Source organism: Pleurodeles waltl, chromosome 6 (genome assembly GCF_031143425.1).
Source record: "Pleurodeles waltl isolate 20211129_DDA chromosome 6, aPleWal1.hap1.20221129, whole genome shotgun sequence".
NCBI classification, from domain to species: Eukaryota; Metazoa; Chordata; class Amphibia; order Caudata; family Salamandridae; genus Pleurodeles; species Pleurodeles waltl.
In genome coordinates, this window is record NC_090445.1 from 1,646,325,829 (window position 1) to 1,646,347,743 (window position 21,915).

At 42.5% G+C, this 21,915-nt stretch overlaps 1 protein-coding gene across 1 annotated transcript in view; it reads left to right on the forward strand.

Moving 5' to 3' along the window:
- Window positions 1–21,915, forward strand: part of DBH (dopamine beta-hydroxylase) — a 434,022-nt gene that overhangs the window by 229,687 nt on the left and 182,420 nt on the right. The window contains exons 6-7 of the mRNA XM_069242302.1: window positions 6,258–6,434; window positions 9,176–9,278. Coding sequence (XP_069098403.1) covers window positions 6,258–6,434; window positions 9,176–9,278 — 280 coding nt within the window. The remainder of the gene's footprint in view (window positions 1–6,257; window positions 6,435–9,175; window positions 9,279–21,915) is intronic.

Consider the following 21,915-nt stretch of genomic DNA (forward strand, 5'->3'; position numbering starts at 1 on the left):
TATCATACAAGACCCAGATACAGGCAAATCAATGATAAAATTCATAGAAATTCAGGCTTATGGCTGAGATGGAGTGGGCAATGGCCTAATTAATTCCGCTGGTTTTGTATGATTCAATATGGCTTGAAAGTAGGATTGAACATATGTCTTTAGATCTTTCTGAAGATCTGGCCACCAGCATTGGTATGCATTTTGATGTAATGTATGTTTATACCTTTGATGCTCATTTACAAGTGCATCTAGGCACCAATGTTACATTCCTGATTGTAATGATCCAGTATATACAAAGACTTGCTAGATTGTATAGAGAAAAAATTAGACTGATGAGCTTCTTGTGAATGCTATTTATTACAGTAAGAGTACTCCTCAGCCTACCCTCATTCTAATGAAATAATATTTTGTATTTTATTGAAAACCTGTCCGATGAAATCAAAATTACAAAAACACAATTTAGAGAAATTTAGTTTTGACGCTGTTGGCACTTGACCAAAATATGATGAAGATGTGAAACAAGAAAGCCTGTGATTATTCAGTTCTTGTAAACTGTGTGATCCTAAGAAAATATTTAATTTCACCAACCCTCCTTTTTCTTCACCATCACATACTAGAGCATCTTTAAGTTGAGGGCTCCAAAACTAGGAGACTATGAGCCAGTAGACCAGAAGCTATGGTTGGTGTAGGACCCTGACCACCCAAATTCTGAAGTGGAGAAGGTGGAAGAGTTTAAGAATCTTGAAGGCAGCTTTAAATGGCTTTGGCAAGACTATGGAACTAGTAACAGGAAAGGGGTTAAGAGCCCCCTTAAAAATGGAGTAGAAAGACTGAGAAAATAAAATAGAAAAAGAGTGAAGGGGGGACTCTTAAAATAATAATGTTGGAGGGAAAACAACCACAAAGGAATAATTGTTTGCAAAGAGAGGAATTCATCAGGTTAGCTTTCCCAGCCTAAGAAAGCCTTTCTAAGTAGGAAATACATAAAAACCAGTTTGTAAAAAAAAATAAACAGACTTAGGGCCTGATTTAGGTCTTGGTGGAGGGAAATGTGATGGAGATCCCGTCCGCCATATTATGATCCCATGATCTTCTATGGGCATCATCATAAAGCGGATGGGATATCCGTCACGACCTATATCAGACCCTTAGTTTCTTCAGGTTGATATTTCAACCAAATACACACATAATGTAGTGCCTTTAGCACATCTTTCAGAAAAGATCGTTTGTATTCATGAGTGGCAAATATGTAAGGCGTGATAGGAGGTTCTGTCCGTTATGACAACATTCAGGTCTGTAGGTAACCACAAAGTAAAAATAGAGAACAAAAGCATCCAGCGAGCGTGTACTTTGTTTATAGCTTGTCCATACAGTCACTTGATGTTTAGCTCCCTTCAGATAATTCCTCAAATGTAGAAAGGTATCTTAAATAGCCAATAGTTCTCAAGTATAGAGTGTGTTGTGTTGTTCAGCATCAGCTAAGCCTTGTGAAGTGTGGATATCCTGAAATATCAACTCCACAATGTCGTTTGACATTAGTATCTAGGTCACAGTATCATGAATACAAAAATATTGAGGAAGACGACATTCGGGGCAAATTAGCCATTGCCCACCCATACATGCGGATGGCCCACACCTCCTCATCTTTATCCGGACAAGAGCATCTGTCAGGCTGAGCAGAGGTCAGCCTATCACTTTTCTTGTTTAGATCAGGCAGCCAAATGAGCAGGCTTCTGGCCGCCTGAGGTGAACTTTGCCAGGTTGAGGATTTCACAGTTCTGTGGGCGTGACCTCCTCATTCTGGGACAAAAAGTGCCACAAGGCCCTTCCCCTTGTGATGAGGGAGAGCGTCATGGATTGCAGCGGACCCAGGCGCTTCAGCTTTAAGCACTGAAGTGCTCAGGGCCGAATGTCACACCTTGTCACAGAGTAGGGCGGGGTCAAGCAAGTCTCAGTGACTCCATCCTACTCTGTGATAAGTGAGTGACTGTTGACTGCCCTCATTGGCTGACCTTAGCTCAGCCAATGAGGAGAAGGCAGCAGTCCCAATCCTCAGTGGACCTCCGAGGCTTTCCTCTCTGGGATCTGCAAGTCACGTAGGTTTTATGATTTTGAATGTTTTCTATGTGTGTGTATGTATAAATTTATGAATTTGTTATGAGTGAGTGTTGTGAATGGGTGTTTGTGTGCGTGTTTGAGAATGCATAGAACTGAGTGAGTGAGTGTATATGTGTGGGAATGGCATAAAACCCCAACATCAGGCATAATAATCATACATCCTTGACTAGAACCCTATTAAATTGTTTGCGTAGGAACTCTGTTAGGAGTGTAACTTGAAAATACTCCTGGTTAGCATACAATTCGCACAGACATACCTGTGTTATTTGTACACAAACAACACCCATGTGTAAATGAAGGGGAGTTATTTGCACAAATTGTAATTGTGATCTTTCTTTGTCCACTATTACCATATATGCTCACGTTTGACTATGAGAAAAGGGTGTTTGGGAACCAGGCCCAAACTGTAGTAGCTGATTTTACTGGCTGACTGTATTAGCTGATTGTGAGGGATCTGTCGCACTGAGATGATCCTTTCGGGACATGATCTCTTGCAAGGCTGAGAAAAAACACAAGGGCCACATTCCTGGGTGCCGCATGAGCCTCAGGTTGCAATTACAGCTCGCCCCCACTGAGGCCTTCCCTTGGACTAGGAAGAAAAAAAACTCCCCTTTCCTTCACATAGCTACTGCCATGCTTTAAGCCTCCCACAACGCCCCTCTCCCTCGAATCCTAACCTCGACAATCCAGCTCAGCATGTTATTCCTCATTTGGGGGAGGAGGGGTAAACACTCGTAATGGCTGGATGTATGGGCACGGATCCTATCCAGAAAATTTACTTCTGGCCATATAGTATTCCTAAAAGGAAATCAAGTCCATTTGTAATAGGGGACTAAGGGGCAAATTTGAGAAAAGTGGCACTGCATGGCAACATTTTTGCGCTACTCCTGCAGAGTACATAGGGGGCCATTATAAATAATGGAAGCCCCCTTTTAAAGCCTTCTCTGAGCAGGCATTAAAAGTGCCAAAAAAATGGTGTAAGGAAATCTCTTACATTTCCTTGTGCCATTTTTTCGGCCCACCCTACCGGGGGAACGCCCCTTTAAATACATTATGCCTGGCACAGGCATAATGTGGTGCAAGGGTTTACAAAGTGGCGCAATGCATTCATTGCACCACTTTGTAAATATGCCGCGGGGAAAATTCCACTTTAGCGCCACATTAGCATAAAATAAAATGATGCTATGGCGGCACTAAGGTGGCGCTAGGGGTTCTTAATTCTGCCCCTAAATGTAACATCACCAGTTCCTCTAGTTTGGTTCACTGCACAGTTTTGCTAAGTACTGAAAGTCACAGGTGATTCATCTAAAAAAGAAGCCCTGTAATTCAAATGTCAACTTGAGCAATGGAAAGAAATATTTTTTCCAGATGATTTCCTTTTGCTTAGAAGCCAGAGGGCTTCAGGGGCTGCAACAATGCATTATATAATGTGGTCCAGTGTCAATGGTGAGACAAATAACCTTTCCCTCACCAGTATCTCTCAAGCATTGAGCTAGCACCATTATCCTATGCTGTCTCTAACAGATCGGGTACCTTTCACATCTGGACTTTGACAGTGTTCCATGCTGTGCTAGTTGGATGCATGGTTAACCATCACCATCCTTTCACCGTGAGACAAGCAATTGATTCTTTGTGCCCCATTAGAAACCTAAAAATACAAATAAACAACCCATGATACAGAAGCCCATAGAATGGCAATAAAATGACATGTCCAAAGGATTAATTAACGTCTCTGAAAGTGAGGAGTCCTTGGATCAGAGGTCAGTAGAAATATTATGTATGCGTCTATGCTTAATGAACATTAGCCACTTCTGAATACAGGGATGATAATGATATTTCAGGGCTTCTTGCACTCTATGTTGAAGGTTTCTCTACTTTGACAGACCCTACATTTGGCCTGAACACATGTGAGCCACGAGAGGAGTTGAATGCATAAGGAGAAACCTGTTTAATAAATATAAGCAGATATTAATGCGTGGGAGGGGGTCACATCCTGGTGAATGTGAATCTATACCTAAAATATGCTGATTTCTACATGACCGCTGAAATCTGAAATTCGCCTGCAGAAATATCCAAACAAGTTGGCCACTGACTTGTTGCTTTTGTTCCAGTTTGAAAAAAGCCTGTATTAACAGTTCAGGCTGGACTGTTCCTATTGAAGCAGGGCCAAGACTGATTTGCGTATGGCTGGGCCTAGTCTGAAGCAGCATGATGGGCAAAAGAATGATAGCTTGGACTGCTACCCCGAGTGATTGCCAGTGGGTAGACGTATTGCAAGAATTCATCCCATCACTTTTGTGTGTTTACTGACATTTACTGCTTAATACGAGATGCACCTATAGTTTACACTCGAATTACTGCGTATTTAAATTGAAGTAGAACCTCTGTTAATAAAAATGAATGTATTTTTATATTTATGACTATTTCAATAAGACTTAAAGAGTTAATGCAAGTGTTTCTATCTTTAGAACGTGTTGGATGCTGGTAAGCACTGTATGCATCGCACTATTCAATTAACCAGTAATGTGCCTTTCTTGTGGAATGGTGACCTGGTCGAGTACGAGGGATTGGTACAGGATGGTCCAATTAGGTCTCTTCCAAGCTCACTCATCATGCTTAACCCAAACCAAAAATAACTTGAGCAGTAGGGTGCGAAGAGAAGGTACAGGCAACAGCTGGGACACAGTTATATGTAATCGCCCCATGATTCTTGCTCAGGCAAGGGAAGGGACATGGATGGAGAAAGTTGAGACTTTGCCTATGGGATTCATGATTCACACCCTCACTCACAGATAATTCACTCCAGTATCACTGCCATTGTGCAAATTGATTAACAATAATAATATTTTGACAGTATAGCCATAACCTTAATAAACTGAGGAGTATCCATGGGAAAGTATGCAACCTTTGAAGGCATCTGCACCGTGTGCCTTATGGTGAGGTGTCCACATTGATATCCAAAACCTCTTCTTACATAAAACACAGATACAAATCCCTAAGCCAATGAGACCACCAGACATAGGTCTAAAAAGAAATAGGTGGGCAGATGTTGCTTTACCCCCTTAACCTCGTCTATCCCCCTTTCCCCTTTCCATTAAAAAAAAACATACACTGGTTCAGTATCATTACAGATCTCAAATGACTGATTCTACTCAATGGTGTTATTTTCTCTCTTCCTTGAAATCTACTGCAATGTTAGAATGCGAATTGTAAAGGGTAACCTGTGATTCATTTCCCATTTCTCTGTACTCCAGATGACTTCAGCAGTCAAAGCATTCTTAATTCTCTTTCACCTTCCCTGTGCTTGCCACGAACGCACTTCTGTACTTTCCTTTTGGTAAAATTGAAGGTTGTCTTTGGACACCCCTTCAGTTTTATTATCCCTAAAGCAACCAATCAGAACTTTGTTCTGGGACTTAAAGGCATCTAATTACAATATTCTGTCTTAGTTATACTGCCTTGAAGTCTACAAATACAGTACGTATTAATAATAATAGTTTAGTATTTATTAATTAATATGTGTACCATTCTTTTATAGGTCTCCTGGACCTCCTGATATATTTACATGTAACTCCACTTGACATAATATTATGCAGTGGAAGGATGAACAGAATCAAAACATAATACAATAGTTTAAAAATTAAAAATATTACAAGACTCAATACGCTGAATTTATGTACAACTGCTTATGTATGAATTAGTTTAGGAACTCAACTTGGAGTTTATATTTAACTTCGACCATACATAGGAATATAACCGTGTTAGCCAGAATTAACCTAATAAGGGAACTTAACTTCATGCCAGAGATTAACTAGGAAAATATAGAGCGGCTAGAATGTTTCTTTACTGAGGCACTGTAAATTGCAGGCATTACAATTATCAAACATAATTATAGTAATTGTATTGATCATGAAAGGCTGTGCTTGTACAAATTGGTATGCAACCTTGCACACCCTGGCCTCAGTGTGGAATGTGAAACTGATAGGGCACATCTTATTTCGTTCTGCACTGTGCACTGTAAGGTGTAGTTCACTGAAAATAGTATATGGCACAGATGCTGTAGTGAATGGGATGATGGTGAAAAGTCTGTCTGTCAGTAATATGATTCTGACGATGGTCCTGATGATGATGCGTTTTGTCTCTGCCAGTATGAACCCATCATCACCAAAGGCAATGAGGCTGTGGTGCATCACATGGAGGTTTTCCAGTGCGCTGCCAGCTTTGACGCCTTTCCTCGTTACAACGGGCCGTGTGACTCTAAGATGAAACCCGAGCGCCTCAACTACTGCCGCCATGTCCTGGCGGCTTGGGCCATGGGTGCTAAGGTTAGTGAATCTTGGCTATTACACATTAACCGTATCATTAAATCACCACATCACATGTTTGACTCTCATGTTTCATTAGTTCGTGACTTTTAATTTACCATGCCTGTCATTTAAACGTGCATGCGTATGCTCAGAATGTACACCATAGGAATGGCATGCACAAACTTTCCCATCAGTGCTGGAAGTGATGATAAACTTATTATAGAAATGTTATCTCGCATAGACCATGCAAACAGCAGGGACCAGTGTGTCTGAGTGCAGATGCCCTCAATTTTGTGTTATGCCTCTCGACTGATCCTTATCAGTTTGTGAAGATTATATTACTGAAATAGCGATATTACTCATCAGTTTAGCCAGTGGCTGTTAGTTTGGAGTGAGTTCTGTGGGAGTGATTCCAGAAGGAAAAGCTCCCACCCTTTTTGCTTGTACCCCTGACCTGAGCTAATATTTAGTGGGAACCTTGGAAACGCCTTTTTAGTGCGTCTAGGCTAGGTCCTCATTGGCTGAAATCCCCATACATTCATGTATCACTCTTATCTCATACCTCGAACATCAGCGGTACAAATAAGGGGCAATCTGGTGGAAGGTAGTTTTTGCCATGTTGTGAGCCTTTGTTTTCCAATGAAGGTAACCCTTTCATTTTAGTATGCAAACGTGTTATTGAGCATGGAACAAGTAATGGACTGGGATTCCATCAAATGCCCATTTCTAGTGTATTCTCCTGTAATGTAAATGTGTCATAGGGTTATGAAGATGAAGTGTATGCAAAAACACATTCAGTGATTGTATGAAGGTATTCCAGGGATGTCATGCACACTATGCCTCCCCTTCACAATTCTATTATTTTATTTCTTTTAATGATTTGTTTTTTAGGCTTCTTTATTTTCCTTTTATGATAGTTTGAAGTTCCTAAATGCATGCAAAACTGGCTTTGTTTTAACTATAGTGTCAATAATAGTATTCCTGTCTGCACTATAGTTCACATTCAGTATTTTTGTCTTATTTCACAGAACTTGTGAAAGTTGCATTCATGTTCAAAGATCATATAGCCTGAATCGTTACATTATTATGCACCATAAGTCTAGTACATCCTCTCAATATCTGCATCTCAAGGTTTTAGAAGTAGACACAGTTAATATGAGCTGAATATGACTCAAATGCTTAGGGGCATTTTACATAGATTATGACTTTCGCATCCCATTGGTTTACTCTGATTAGATCTAGGGCCTCATTACGATTTCTGTGGACGGAAAAACCCATTCGCTGAAATTCCAATGGGGAGGTTGCCACCATTGTGGCTGCCTCCCTGCCAGGCCCAATTTGAGTTTCCCGCTGGGTCAGCGGGTGGAACCTCAGTTTTGGGAAATTGTCTACAGCATTGCCTCCGGCTTGTAATAGAGCCGGCGGCAATGCTGTAGTGCGTAGGGTGCACCAGACAGTGAACATTGCGACCGTGCTGGCCATGAAATCACTGGCGGAGAATGAAATCATAATCCTCAGCGCTGCCCTGGTGGATTAGAACCACCAAGACCACCAGATGGCCGGGACGACTAATCCTGGTGGTGCTGGCAGTCCGACTGCAGTACTGCCTCCACGGTCATAATATGGTGCTTGGACCACCGCATTGGCAGCGGTCTGACCGCCTTCGCTAATCTGGCGGTCATGAGACCGCCAGGTTCGTAATATGGGCCCTAGTGTCTTAAAATCTCCATTCAATTCTGAAAACATAAGATAAGAGTCAGTGGTCAATACCCTATGTAAACCCCAGGAACTAACAATTCATTCAGAGAGAACCTTCACCCAGGCAAAGATCATGATTGGCGTGGCACCGGAGTTTTTGAGGGTCGGTGAAACATTTTTGCTTTACTGACTGGTGCAAGGGTTGTGTTCTCGCACAAACATAATCTTCTTGCCCTTATGCTCAAAATAACAACCAAGCTATTCTAAACAGACAACAAGCCTTGCTACCCCAGGTTATTGATTGATTCTGCTAGAACTACCATAGTGCCCAGAGATAGCACAGTGAGGGTATTACAGCTACAAATTGTGATAATGACGTTACAATTTTTCCCTGTTGTTTTCATTGTTTATGGAACTCTTAGTTGTTTTTAATTTTTATCTTCGATGATGTTACAATGCAATATTGAATGCACTAGATTCGGGAATTTTAAAATAACAATTTAGAAAAAAAGTCAAAATGCATATCTAATTTCTAGTGGTCCTTGAGTGAAAGAAAGATCTTTTAGATTACACATCTGTCCCTGAATCTTTTATGGGACTGTTAGGGATTTAGAAAACACTACCCTCCCAGTAATGCTCAGTCAGCTGTGTGGGGCTGCAGTTCCTATGGTATTTGTTCTGCATTAAACTAAGTCCTTGCATCCTGGGTTAGAAATCCAAACTTTGCAGACCTGGGGTAAAACTACAGACAGTAATGCTAATCCCAGCGAAACCCCTGACATTCTCCTTCTCTGCTCATAATTATATAATCATGTGTCTCAGACTTAAATATAGGATCCAAAAAAAAACATACAGGGAGTCTCTTCTTCCAGCTCAACCAGGAATCAATCTTATTATGTAGAACATGACTTTAAATAGATGTGCCTGTTTCTGGATTGTGACACACTGTTTAGCTGTTTAGCTATATTGTCTAATGAAGCTGCCCCATTATTTTCATGCATTGATGCTCCTTGCACTTTGATGGGGAACCCACGTTTCTTATATGAAATTTACTATTGCAGCCATTCTATTACCCAGAAGAAGCTGGACTTGCCTTTGGAGGACCTGGTTCCTCTAAATATTTACGGCTTGAGGTTCACTACCACAATCCTCTGGAGTTAAAAGGTAAGATACAGAGGATGTGCATCTGATTCCACAGTTACCTTGGCTTGCTTTCAAAAATTGCACCCGAAAAGCTTTTTCTACACATGCTCTTTCCATTTCCTGGTCTTTTGCCTCCTACCTTAATATTTTACTTCCAGGCTCAGAATCCTGCAGTTGCTTCACAGAGTTTATCTAATTCAATATCAATTCTAAACTGGCAGGCAAAGACTTTTAGGCTACAAAGAGATGAGATGTTATTTTTTCATCCCCTAAAATGTATCATCCAATTGAGTGGACAGCCAGTTTTACCACCAGGCAGTTAAAGCAGTCATGTTTAATCATAAAGGGATCACACTCTGCCTATGTAGGGGGTAAAATGAATCAGTCGGCCTATGTTATCACCCGCTTGTCTGAGGAAGGCTAAGACAAGGGGTCTCTCTGTTGAAGGTCTGGTTCCTTGAATCTTCTCACTTCTTAGTGGGTCCCCAGGAAAAACTGAATGTGCCATTCCCTGAAAACCATGATCCACAAACCAGTGAAATGTTGGACCTGCTCCCACCTCTGGCTGTGCAATACCAAACAGATACTTTGTGATGTGAGTAACAGGTGGCCGACTGTACAAGCTCAGCTCCTCAGTGTCTGATGGGTAGGATGTTAGAGTGGGGTTTCAGTCTTAGCAACCATTCAAAAAGTACATATTGTTTGATATGAACATTTGTAAACTGCTTTTTTCAGTAATTGCCTATATAGTATTTTTTTCTGCTGCAATTCTTCTATTCGTGTTGTAAAGAACAGTATTTACTATTATTTAATTTGCTGGTATTTAACCTATTGACCTCAGAAAAGATGCAAAACCACCATCGGGATTCAGGTTTTGATCCCCAGGCCACTCAAAGATATCAGTGATGGCTTAATTTTCTGAGCCAATTTGCCCGCAGATTTGTGCCAACACACACTTACCCAATACATTAGATCCATCCAGTTCCACATTAATATCCAGCCCTTCTTTAAAGATCACATGAACAAAAGGTTACTAATGGCCGAGTATCTTCTGGATTTGCCTTCCAAGAACAAACCTTTCCTTTCCACGTTTAGTTTACATTCCACCTACCAGGTACTTGTCCCCTCTGCCATCTACCAGAGAAATGCACTTTCGTAAAAAAAAGTGCCCGACTACCATAACATCACTAAGGACCTTCTACCATGTAGCAAACATTTAACCACATGCCAAGTGAAATTCAAATGCACCTTCCACTCCAAAGCCAACTCTATCGGCTTCCCACTGAAATTCAGTTTAGAACATATACACATATACCATCGTCTACAAGGCATCAGCTTCATGAAACCAGAACACCCTTCAGAAATACAATCCATGTCCAGATGCTTTCATCGCCTGCAGAGACTCCTGCAAACGCTGACAACCCTGAAAACAAACACAGACAGACCCAGGAGATAAACCTTCTTCTCACATTCCAAGGCTGTGAAACTATTTCCAACCCCAAAACTAATAATATCCCATCCCTCCAACACATTAAAGCTGTGCTTTATGGTAATTTCACTCCAACCCTTCCTAACATCATGCTGAGTTTTATTGGTGCCAGGATTGCTGGGTACGGTGCTAACATTAATGTCCCCGCTGCAAAGAGTGCCTGTTGATTGAGTACTTAGGGCCAGATTTACAAAGCCCTAGCACCTCCTTGCGCCACATTAGCATCATTTTTTTAATGCAAAAATTGCCACGCCATATTTACAAAGTGGCACAATTAATGCATTGCACCACTTTGCGACCCCTTGCACCACATTATTCCTGCGCCAGGCATAATGTATGCAAGGTGGGCGTTCCAGTGTTAGAAGGCCCGCAAATCTACAAGATTTCATTGCGCCATTTTTGGAGTCATTTTTAACGCCTGCTTAAAGCAGGCATTAGAAGGATGCGCCCATTGAAATCAATGGGCTTCCTTGAACTTTGCTGCACTAGTGTCAACATTTTTTACACTACTGCAGCAAAGCAGCCCAGTAGCATCAAAAAGTTTGACACTATTGGCTTAACATGCGCCATGGTGTACCGTATTGTAAATATGGAGCACCAGTGGTGTCTTTAGGTGGTGGTGGGGGTGCAAGAAATCTGGCGCATCAATACTGATTCACCAGATTCTTGTAAATCTTGTAAATTGGCCATCACCAGTGAGGGTGATGGCCATATAGTTAATAATGACTCCCCGTGTTCATACTCACTCTTACCAATTAACCTCATGTAGATGTTGTCATCTGACGTCACACATACGGTCCCTAGTATCACATTCAATAGCCTCAGGAAGTTACCCTACTCAATATATCATGAGTGATTCGAGTGTGGCAACAGTAGCACCTTTTCACTGACGTTTCTAACTCTGTATTAGTTTGCAAATCCATGTGAATGTGAAACTGTATATTTTTGCATTCGTTTTCACCTCCCACCACTTGCTATGCTGTGTTGCATATATTTGCATGTGTTATAAACAGAAGTTTTGTCATTCAGAAGCACAGTGTGCGACATTTAAATTTATTTGTTTGGAAGGTGCTTATAGGCAAGTTAAACTATTATAAAGTATAAAGTGGACGCTGACATGCTCTCACAGCAAGTTAAGAGTCGACTGTTAATATTAATTCATCTTCAAACACTTTTAAACGCTAGTTGTTACGATTAACCACCCTCAGGGGGCCACATTTTATTGACCTCAGAGGTATAGAGAATTGAGTTGGCCATTCCCTGCTCTGGACCCATGACCTGCAGAATACATGCAGAGTTCTGCAGCAAGTGTCTCAACCCAATGAGCTATTCCATACACCAAAACGTACGTTTGCAAATATAGTTTTTTTTTCTTTAATTACACAAAATTACTCAAATTCACTCATTAACTACCACCCGGCAAATGTGCCCCCCATCTCTCCATAGCCCCCCTTTCATGTACATTCATTTGTTTTAAAACGCTTGTAAACGCTGGCCTTACTAATCCACTCAGCTATCCACATAAAATATAGTTCTGTTCTTTGCAGCAGATATATTTACCCTCTATGCTACTTTATGGCTGGTCTAGACAAAACTCCCATCACTCTCCCTAGCAGGAACATTAATCACAAGAGGTATCTTGGCCTTTTGATTGTGTCCTGAAGGCTGGACTCACAAGAAAAGTTTCAGCAGGTGCTTTTGCATCGCAAGTTTAGTAAGTTAATGCTAAACACAGCACCCCCCTGAGGTCAGTACCCCCAATCCAGTTCAGCACCCGATGCGTCCGCACCACTCGCACTGCCTTAAAGCCGGCCCTGGGTCTGGGAATGCCGGGTAAAAACAGGAGTTAATGATGTTCCTGATGGTCATTGTCTCAGCAGAAACAATTTTGACAAGTGTCATTTCTGCATTTCTTGGCCAACATCTAATGGCAGCCAGACAAAATTGCTAAAATGACCGAAAAGTGTGCAGTATTGGGATCAGAACCCTGGACAGTCTGGAAATGTTTGTAATGCGGAGTGCAAATATCCCAGCAAATTGATTATCGTACTTTTTTTTAACTACACATTGTAACCTGTAACCATATTTATCATTTTTTTGTGCAAGGCAGCAAGCCACATTGCTGGGCTGTGCTGCATGTGAAAGAAAAAAGGCATCATCATTCTCTGTGCTACCTCAGATGAGTCAAAACTGCCACTAGACGAAACCCCATGGGCCAGATTTATAAGAAAGTGGCGCATCAGCTGAGATGTGCCACTGTTTTTGTGCCCCCCTACCGGCACCTAACGACACCACGTGGGTGCTGTATTTACAATACAGCACACCATGGCACACTTTAGGACAATAGCGTCAAAATTTATGAAGCTATTGTGGTACTTTGCATCGTTAGCTCCATAAATTGTGGCGCTAATCCTGCAAAAAAAAGGAGGCCCATTAAAGTAATGGGCACGCCATTTTAACACCTACTCTGAGCAGGCGTTAAAAAGTACACTAACAGGGTCACAGTGAAATCTTGTAAAGTGCCACAAGAGTGTCAAACATTTTGAAGCTATTGTCCTAATGACCAACATGGTGCACCATATTTCCGAATGCAGCGCTACCATGGTGTCCTTAGCTGGGGATCGAGTGATACAAGAAAAGTGGCGCATCAGGACTGATGCGCCACTTTCATGTAAATATGCCCTAGTGAGTTGTACTGGAATACACTATGTGGGACACACTATTTTAAAGTTGGATTCAAGTCTTCAGACATGTAAATCATGAGTGTATGTTGTTTATAGGATGTATGGCATTATGGCGGTCATTCTGACCGCGGCGGGCGGCGGTTGCCGCCCGCCATGCGGTTACCGCCGAATGACCGCCCAGCGGTCAAAAGACCGCGGCGGCCATTCCAACTTTCCCGCTGGGCCGGCGGACGACCGCCAAGAGGCCGCCCGCTGGCCCAGCGGGAAAGCCCCTGCAACGAGGAAGCCGGCTCCGAATGGAGCCGGCGGAGTTGCAGGGGTGCGACGGGTGCAGTGGCACCCTTCGCGATTTTCACTGTCTGCAAAGCAGACAGTGAAAATCTGTATGGGGCCCTGTTAGGGGGCCTCTGCACTGCCCATGCCAGTGGCATGGGCAGTGCAGGGGCCCCCAGGGGCCCCAAGACACCCCTTCCCGCCATCCTGGTTCTGGCGGTGAAAACTGCCAGAAACAGGCTGGCGGGAAGGGGGTCGGAATCCCCATGGCGGCGCTGCATGCAGCGCTGCCATGGAGGATTCCCTGGGCCAGGGGAAAACCGGCGGGAAAACCGCCGGTTCCCCTTTTCTGACCGCGGCTTTACCGCCGCGGTCAGAATAGCCCAGGAAGCACCACCAGCCTGTTGGCGGTGCCACCGCTGCCCTCCGCCCTGGCGGTCAGAGACCGCCAGGGTTGGAATGAGGGCCTATGTGTTTTCTGCATGTACATATTGTATTGGGATGTAATGGCAAAAGATCTTGGTGTGAATGGAGTGTGTTGTGTAGTGTGGTATACAGGTGGACACGTATGGCGAAAGTGCATGGGGTGTGCGCTACTGGCATCCTTTCCACAGCCACTGTCATTGTGTATTGTACGTTGCCTCCCACAACAACTTCCTCCGTTAGGAGTCCACCACCAGAACAAAACCTGCAGAACTGTAACATCTAAGTATGCTCAGTGGGAACCCGCCAGCTTGACAGTGGCAGAGTATACTCCATTGGGGCATTCAACTGTTCAGCCAAAATTCATCAAAATACAGTGGTTAGAACTCCATCGTCTTGATGTAGTACTTGGGACCGCTGCCACGGGGGACAGCGGTATTGTCATCAAGATCTAAGATTAAATATTGCACGAGCGGCTGCAGACGCTGTACCAGAATTTTGGTGACTATTTTATCATCCGTATTAAGTCGGGCAGGAACAGCATTCCGCAGGGCCCTTCTGAGGTTTCAGTATTACTGTAATGTCTGCCTCCATAGTGGTGGGTGGGAGCTGTTCATTCCTAATCACCTCATCATACGTATCTAGGATCTCAGAGCAAGAATATCTATGTATGTTTTACAACATTCAGCTGGAAGCCCATTCCCACCTGGAGCCTTACTGCTTGGAAGGCTCATGATGGCCTGCCTTACATCCTTCAATGTTATCAGGACATTTAACATTTCACGCACCACATCCTCAAGTCAAGCCAGGGCAACCAGATGCAGATATTCAGACAGTTCGAGGTGATCTCTATGAATTCATGGGTTTTTAAGTGCAGGTAATATGTCTGGAATACTTCTGGGATAGAGACTGGGTCAGTTGTAAAGCCTGCATCACTACAGTTAATCCAGGCTAGGGTTTCCCTTGGCTTGTCTGCCTACCCAAATTGCCACACACAAACCACCTGTCCCAAGTACAGGACCTCGCATTTTGCCTCCACCCTGTATTCTAGCAGTTTCTGAATAGCTGTTTTCTAAGCGCTGAAGCTCCTTTTCTAGACAAGAAAGGTGAGTGTGAATTGATTTAAGCACCCCATAGCTCTTTGGCAGGCAGATGCCTCAGATGTGTGCATTGAAGGCCTCCCATAATATTGAAACAGCATCCACAGTGTGTTCATTTAGGCAGTAATAGTCTAGCATGGCCTCTCTAACTTCCCCACGAAAAACGGTGTCATGTATCTCTGTACCCAACAGATGCCAGTAGCGGAACGGCAGTGGGGATTGGGTTCTGCAATTTTAACAGGTCAGGGGAATGGTCCAATAGCAAAAAGGGAAGAATTTTCACCATCTTCACCTGCCGCTTGAACTCAGCCTCATCAAGGTGAGAGAACATGTTTCGTACCAAGGAATAGAAAGTATAGTCCCCAGTGATGGGTGAAGCTCTCTCCAAGAAATCCGCAAGTCATAGAGGTGCATTAAGTGCAGGAGTGCCGAGGTGGCCTTTGAGGGTGGCTGCAGCAATTAAAATAGTCTATCATGCAGTGAAGGGAATGTAAGGTTAAAATCACCTCCCCAAAGCACCAACCAATCCCTATATCTATCGCACATCTGCAGGGTGTCATAAAGAAAAGGTTTGGTGTTCCACATTTGGTCTATAAATATTTAGCAACAAAATCTGTCATCTCTGTAGTATGTCCACCACAAACAGCACCCTCCCAGCCACATTGACAATGTCCAAATTTGCAAGTACCTGTTGGGATTTACACTGATAATTTAATTCCTGAATATTCAAGTACAAAAATGTACCCATGCAGGAAAGTATAAAGTTTCCCTTGTGCGCCCATACGTCCACAGTAAGCATGTATCGCAACTAGTGTGTGATGGATTGTGTACGGTATAATCATGTTCCCCATTTCAGCTAGAGCAATTGTAACAAAAATCAACAGCAACAAAACAAAAGCATCCCAACCTTATGCCTCACCCCCACCAACACCAAATGTCAGCAAATACCCAAACACCCCAGTCCAACATCTTCAGACCAGCCTGCAGGACCCACGAATAAGAAGAGTGCTATCCATGCATTGGGGGGCCATGGAGCACTTCAGAGGCACATCATGCCGGTGTCACAAAGAAGAATTCGAAACATAATAGCATTCTACCTTATGCCTTGTACTGCAGGACAGGTGAGCATGCCTCTCACTCTGTATGACATAGACATGAACAGTTGCCCGTCTTACAATCATGTCAGAGACAGCCCTGAACTTACAACCAACGCAGAAACAAACCAGAACCCCAAGCTGGGGGCCAGCAGCATGAACCTGGAAAAGGTAAAGTGCTAGTGTCCATTAGGGCTGCAAGTGAAGATTAAAGTAACTACTAACTCTTAGTAATTGTCATTGATGGTGGAGGATCTACGCAGTCGGCATTTCTTTGGAATGCACCAGATTTTCAGAGGCTGAAGCGTCAGCACTGGGGGAGGTAATAGTCTGTTGAACAAATTTGAGAGCCAAGGCAGGCTGCAAAAAATTAGTTTTAATCCTACATTCAATGCAAAGTTTTGCTGGAAACAGCATTGGAATATTTCCTCTCTGGCTCTGAGAAACTTCATCACCTCTTGACAGGATTGCCGGGCCTCCTGCATTGCAGAAGTGAAGTCCGGGTAACTAAAGATTTGGTAGCCTTTAAATTGCAGGTCCGAGTTTTCTCTAATCATGGTTAACACAGTATCTCTATCGTCAAAATTAAGCAATTGCATAATGATTGGCCGCAGTTATTGACCCATTTTAGGTTAATGTGCCACGGTTCGGTGAGTTCTTTCAACAATAAAGACATATGAAAACTTGCTGCACCCGAATAGGATATCCAGGAGACCTTCCACAAAACTTTTTATATTGCCACCAGTGAGCGCCTTTGCCACCCTCATTATCCAAATCATATTCCTGTGGGATCTTCCCTGCAGCACATATTGTGCCTTCATCTAAAGTCTCGATGTAAACATAACTCCAAGCCTGCCACCAATAGCCTGGTTGTGCAAGTTTTAACTGCAAATTAGACATATCAAAATAACCACTTTTGACAGGCCTAAACCTTCCTTCTAACTATTTATTACACCCCTAAGTAGTCCGTATTGCCCATAAAGATAGGATACATGGTGTGTAATAGTAAAACATGTAAAAGATTAATGGTAAGCACCCTTACAGTGAAAATGCCCTCAAAGCCATTTTCACTGTAGCAGCAATGATTCCATAGAAAAACACTGGGATTTAATATTAAATAATAATCCTGTCTCTAGAAATGGGACTAGCTATAAACAAAATGTAAACACCAATTTTTAATAGTTGGTAAAAATGCAGCTCAACTGTGAAGTCAGATGTGTAACTTTTACAGGCCTTTTGCATGCCTAAAGCCTCTAAAGCCTTTCAGTGCCTTTCAAATGACACATAGCAGCCTGTGTTGTGATGTGACCTGCTCCCAGCATATGGACAAATAGATTTAGGTGTGGGGAAGAGTTCCCCTTCCCTTGACAGGGTGGGCTGGGGGCTGTGCCCAGATCCTTGGTACACTGCAAAGTGACCTCTCCTAGCACAGGCAAATGCTAGCTGACAATTGGCAGGGCCCTTCTGTTGTCTTCCCAGACAGTCAGGCCCCAATCACAGTGGGCCTCTTTTACCATTACAGTGTCACAGCTTGTTTGACAGGTCTTCTAGGTTTACATATACCATTTGGGGCACACTTCAAAGGAAGGAAACAGATTTCCAACAATAATGGGTTGCTGACAACTTGGCTTTATTATACCAGATGTATGTCTCTGAGGTTGTTGTGTGTACAGGGACTGCATCAAACTGGATTTTGGTGTTAGATGTGAGAGGGCACTGGCATTACCATACTACGCTCCCCGCCCCCCAAACACACACCTTCAGCCCTCAGAGACCAAGATTAGTGTGGTCAACGATTATTTTGGCCATCTTGAAAAGGCCTAAAGTGGCTAGGGTTAGCCCGGACACCTTAACCTCATTGGTTAGGGCATGCCCCGGGGTTATTCCCAACTACTAGCATAAATGTTCAGAACATTCCTGGGCCTGTGGATTATCATTAGAGGACTGAACCTGATGTTTGTGATCAGAGAAGAGCCCTAATGGTCTAGAACCACTCTCCCTCCTGTACCCAGGACAAGGAAGTAGACTGCAAGAGTCATAAGGCTGACTTCCTGTTAAATCTGCAGGAGCACAACAAGCTTCTGCCTGATACCTTGTCAGTCTTTAAGTGCCTCCCCTTAGGTCCCAGGGGCTTTAGAAATGTATTCCTGTGGTGGATTAGAACTTGAAAGTCTAAAGTCAGGAGGTGAAATATTTGACCCAGACAAACCTGGTTAATGTGTCTGATCTGTGCTCCATCAAAGTTAGGGTGAAATTGCGCCTAGGTTCTGTTCCCCGAGGTCTATTGACTATTATTGGAACTTTGTGCTTCTTGACACTATTTTCACTTACAAATTTAAAAAATCATCTCTCCAGTTCCATTTACTGAATTATTGTCATTTTGGTGTCATATTTTTATTGAATTTTACTCTATTTGTTCTTAGTATTTTGGAATTTTTATTATTTTGCATTCGGCTTTATTACTGTTTTAGTGCTGGATAAATACTTTACACATTGCCTCAAAGTCAAGTATGGCTGCTCTGTGCCACAGCTACAAAGGGGTTAAGCACATCTTTATTTAGTGACTTTTGTGATTCATCCCGACAAGGGCTGTGATTATTATGAGAGGTGGATACTCGCCTCCCACAAATAGTATTCCAATTTCTTTCAAATTGTACTCAAAGCTGTGCCAAAAAGATAATTTACCAAAAAGCTCTTACTAGGGGCCTGATTTATTGTGGGTGGGCGGCCCTCCATTCCAACATGGGGATGGAGTAATTTAATTCATGGTGGAGAGGCCACCCAACCAATTTATAAATGACCCCCATACATGCAGTCATTTCTAAAAACATTGCAATGGGCTACCGTCATGGCAGTGCTATAGGGATACATTTGCAGGACACAGTCCTGTAGCAGAGAGTAATTGATTTTGCTTTACAGAAAGAAAATCACAAAACGGGTTTTTCTTTTTGTAAAGAAAAATATAATGGTCCCCTTACCATAGCAGTTTCCTCCCATGGTGTGGAGAGCATTATCATGTGTTTGTTATAATGTAAGAACCATCAGAGAATTTGGCCACCCGGGAGACAGAGTGGTCCACTGTGGCCAAACTTAAGGTCCAATTATATTTGGCAGGCCGACCACTATGCTGGCGGGGAGAGAACGCCTTCATCATTGTGATGGAGTCCCCTCTCTGCCAACATGTAATTCAGGCCTTTGGTCTTGTTATCATTAGATTTATTACTATAGCGACAAAAATTTTAAAAAAAACGGTAAACTGTTTGCTCAGCAGATTTTTTTAAAGAAACTATATATGATTCACTTTAAAAAGATGCAATCAAATAATCAGGGCATTTAGAATAATTAACACATACTATGAATAAAAAACAAATAACATTGTGTGCTCAGAGAAAGAGCCTGAAAATTGTGCACATGGAGCAAGTTGATATTAAGTTAAATAAACCAACAGGGCAGTTTGTGTCGAGTAAGTTAAATTGAGGTTGCAGTCACTAGAGCTCTAAAGCAACAATAAAACTGATTTGCAAATATATAAGTAAATGCACAAAATGAGATGCTTCTAGCAAAAATATCTCAAAGTGGAAAAGAGGAGTGCAGACCAGCAGTGATCCAAGTAGAATGAAGCCCACATAAAAAAAGAACCACCGTGACAGCAATTGGAGCTCATTTATACAATTTCACACAATACATTTTATAATAAACACATTGTGTCATTTGTAAATACATCATCGTTAGTCCGACATGGATTTAGGAAACAAGATGTTACACAAAAATAAAAGCATTTCTCTTGCTTTCCATCTGGACATTCGAATCATTAGAATACAATAATTTAATTAAGACAGGTGCAGGCATTAGTTGGCCATATAATTTTGTCTTCCGAAGTAAAATAACAAATTTAAAATTCAATAGATTAATTCATTTCTTGCACATTGTCACGTCATTCCTTCTGCGCCATTATCCAGAAGATATCATGGTGAAAGACTTCACATTATACAGTGTTAAACAATGAAATTAGACAATGAAAACACTTATGGCCAGATGTAGCAACTGACGAATTTGCGAGTTGCAAAGTGCGAGTCCATGCGACTCGCAATTTGCAACTCGCAAATTCGTATGCAGTACGGTGTCTCAGACACCGACTGCAACTCGCTATGGGGTCGCAATGACCCACCTCATGAATATTCATGAGGTGGGTCGCAAATTGCGGCCCCATAGCGAGTATAGGCACTCGCTAACATGGAGGCCTGCTGACGTCAGCAGACCTCCATGTTTGTGACCTGCTTTTAAATAAAGCAGTTTTTTTTTTTTTTAAGTGTAGCCCGTTTTCCTTTCAGGAAAACGAGCTGCACTTAAAAAAAAACGAAACCTTTAGTTTCGGTATTTTTTCAGGGCAGGGAGTGGTCCCTTGGACCACTCCCTGCCCTGAAAAAATATTTTTGGGTCCAGTCACAAACTGGAAGGGGTCCCATGGGGACCCTTTCCAATTTGCGAGTGGGTTACCATCCACTTGAAGTGGATGGTAACTGCGATGCCATTTGCGACCGCGTACGCGGTCGCAAATGGTATTGCATCCCACTGCGACTCGCAAATAGGAAGCGAACACCCCTTCCTATTTGCGAGTCGGAAATGCATATTGCGAGTCGGTAACGACTCGCAATATGCATTTCTGCATAGCAAACCCACGTTTGCGACTCGCAAACGGCGATTTTCGCCGTTTGCGAGTCGCAAATGGTTTGCTACATCTGGCCCTTACTTCTGTCAACAGGACACGGCCTTCAGACTTGACAAGTTGCATCTGTAGCTAAGAAAAGATACAGAAACCAGCAACAGGACCAGCAGATGAAAATGAATTCATAATATTTTTCTATTTTACATAGAGAGAAACTCATGCACATGTTTTGTCATGAACAATATTTAAAGGCCTACAGCTAGAAATACCGAATGATTGTCAAGTATATTTTTAATTTGTTAATTAGCTGCTTTGAGTGACTATGATTTGGTTTTTATATAGCATCTATTATGTAATTTCCTGATCTCCAAGCACAATAGATAGCAGAGTTATGACAGTATCCACATAATATGAGTTAGGCTTTGAGCTGCATACCAGAGTGAATTATTACGAATGAATTCCAGTTGTAAATTTAGAGCCACTACTTATTTTTCTTTCAAGATAAGTTAGCAGAAAGGTTCATTCATCTGCTGCAAAGGACTGTATGTAACTGAAGATCATAGGTTTAAACCCCACTTACCATAGAGAGTTAGTCATTGTGATAGAAGGAAAAGATTGCAATCAGCTAGTGGCATTCACAGGAACTCACCTGCCCTTCACTGCTGTTTGAGTCTTGGTGTTTGTGCCTTGGTGTTTGTGCTTGATTGCCTGTAGCTTCCCCAGTAAGGCTTGAAATTCATATGGAGTATGCGCGATCATGTAGGTGAAATTCATGTAAAATATAGGACGGTGTATACGCTTGTGCTGGCATCAATACTTAGCACATTTCCTGGTTGAAGGGTACCGAATGATGGTTACTTCAGACGTAGCTTGTGAATGACAAGCTGCTAGACTTGGAGTGAGCCAGCGTGGCGGCAAAGCAGTGAGAC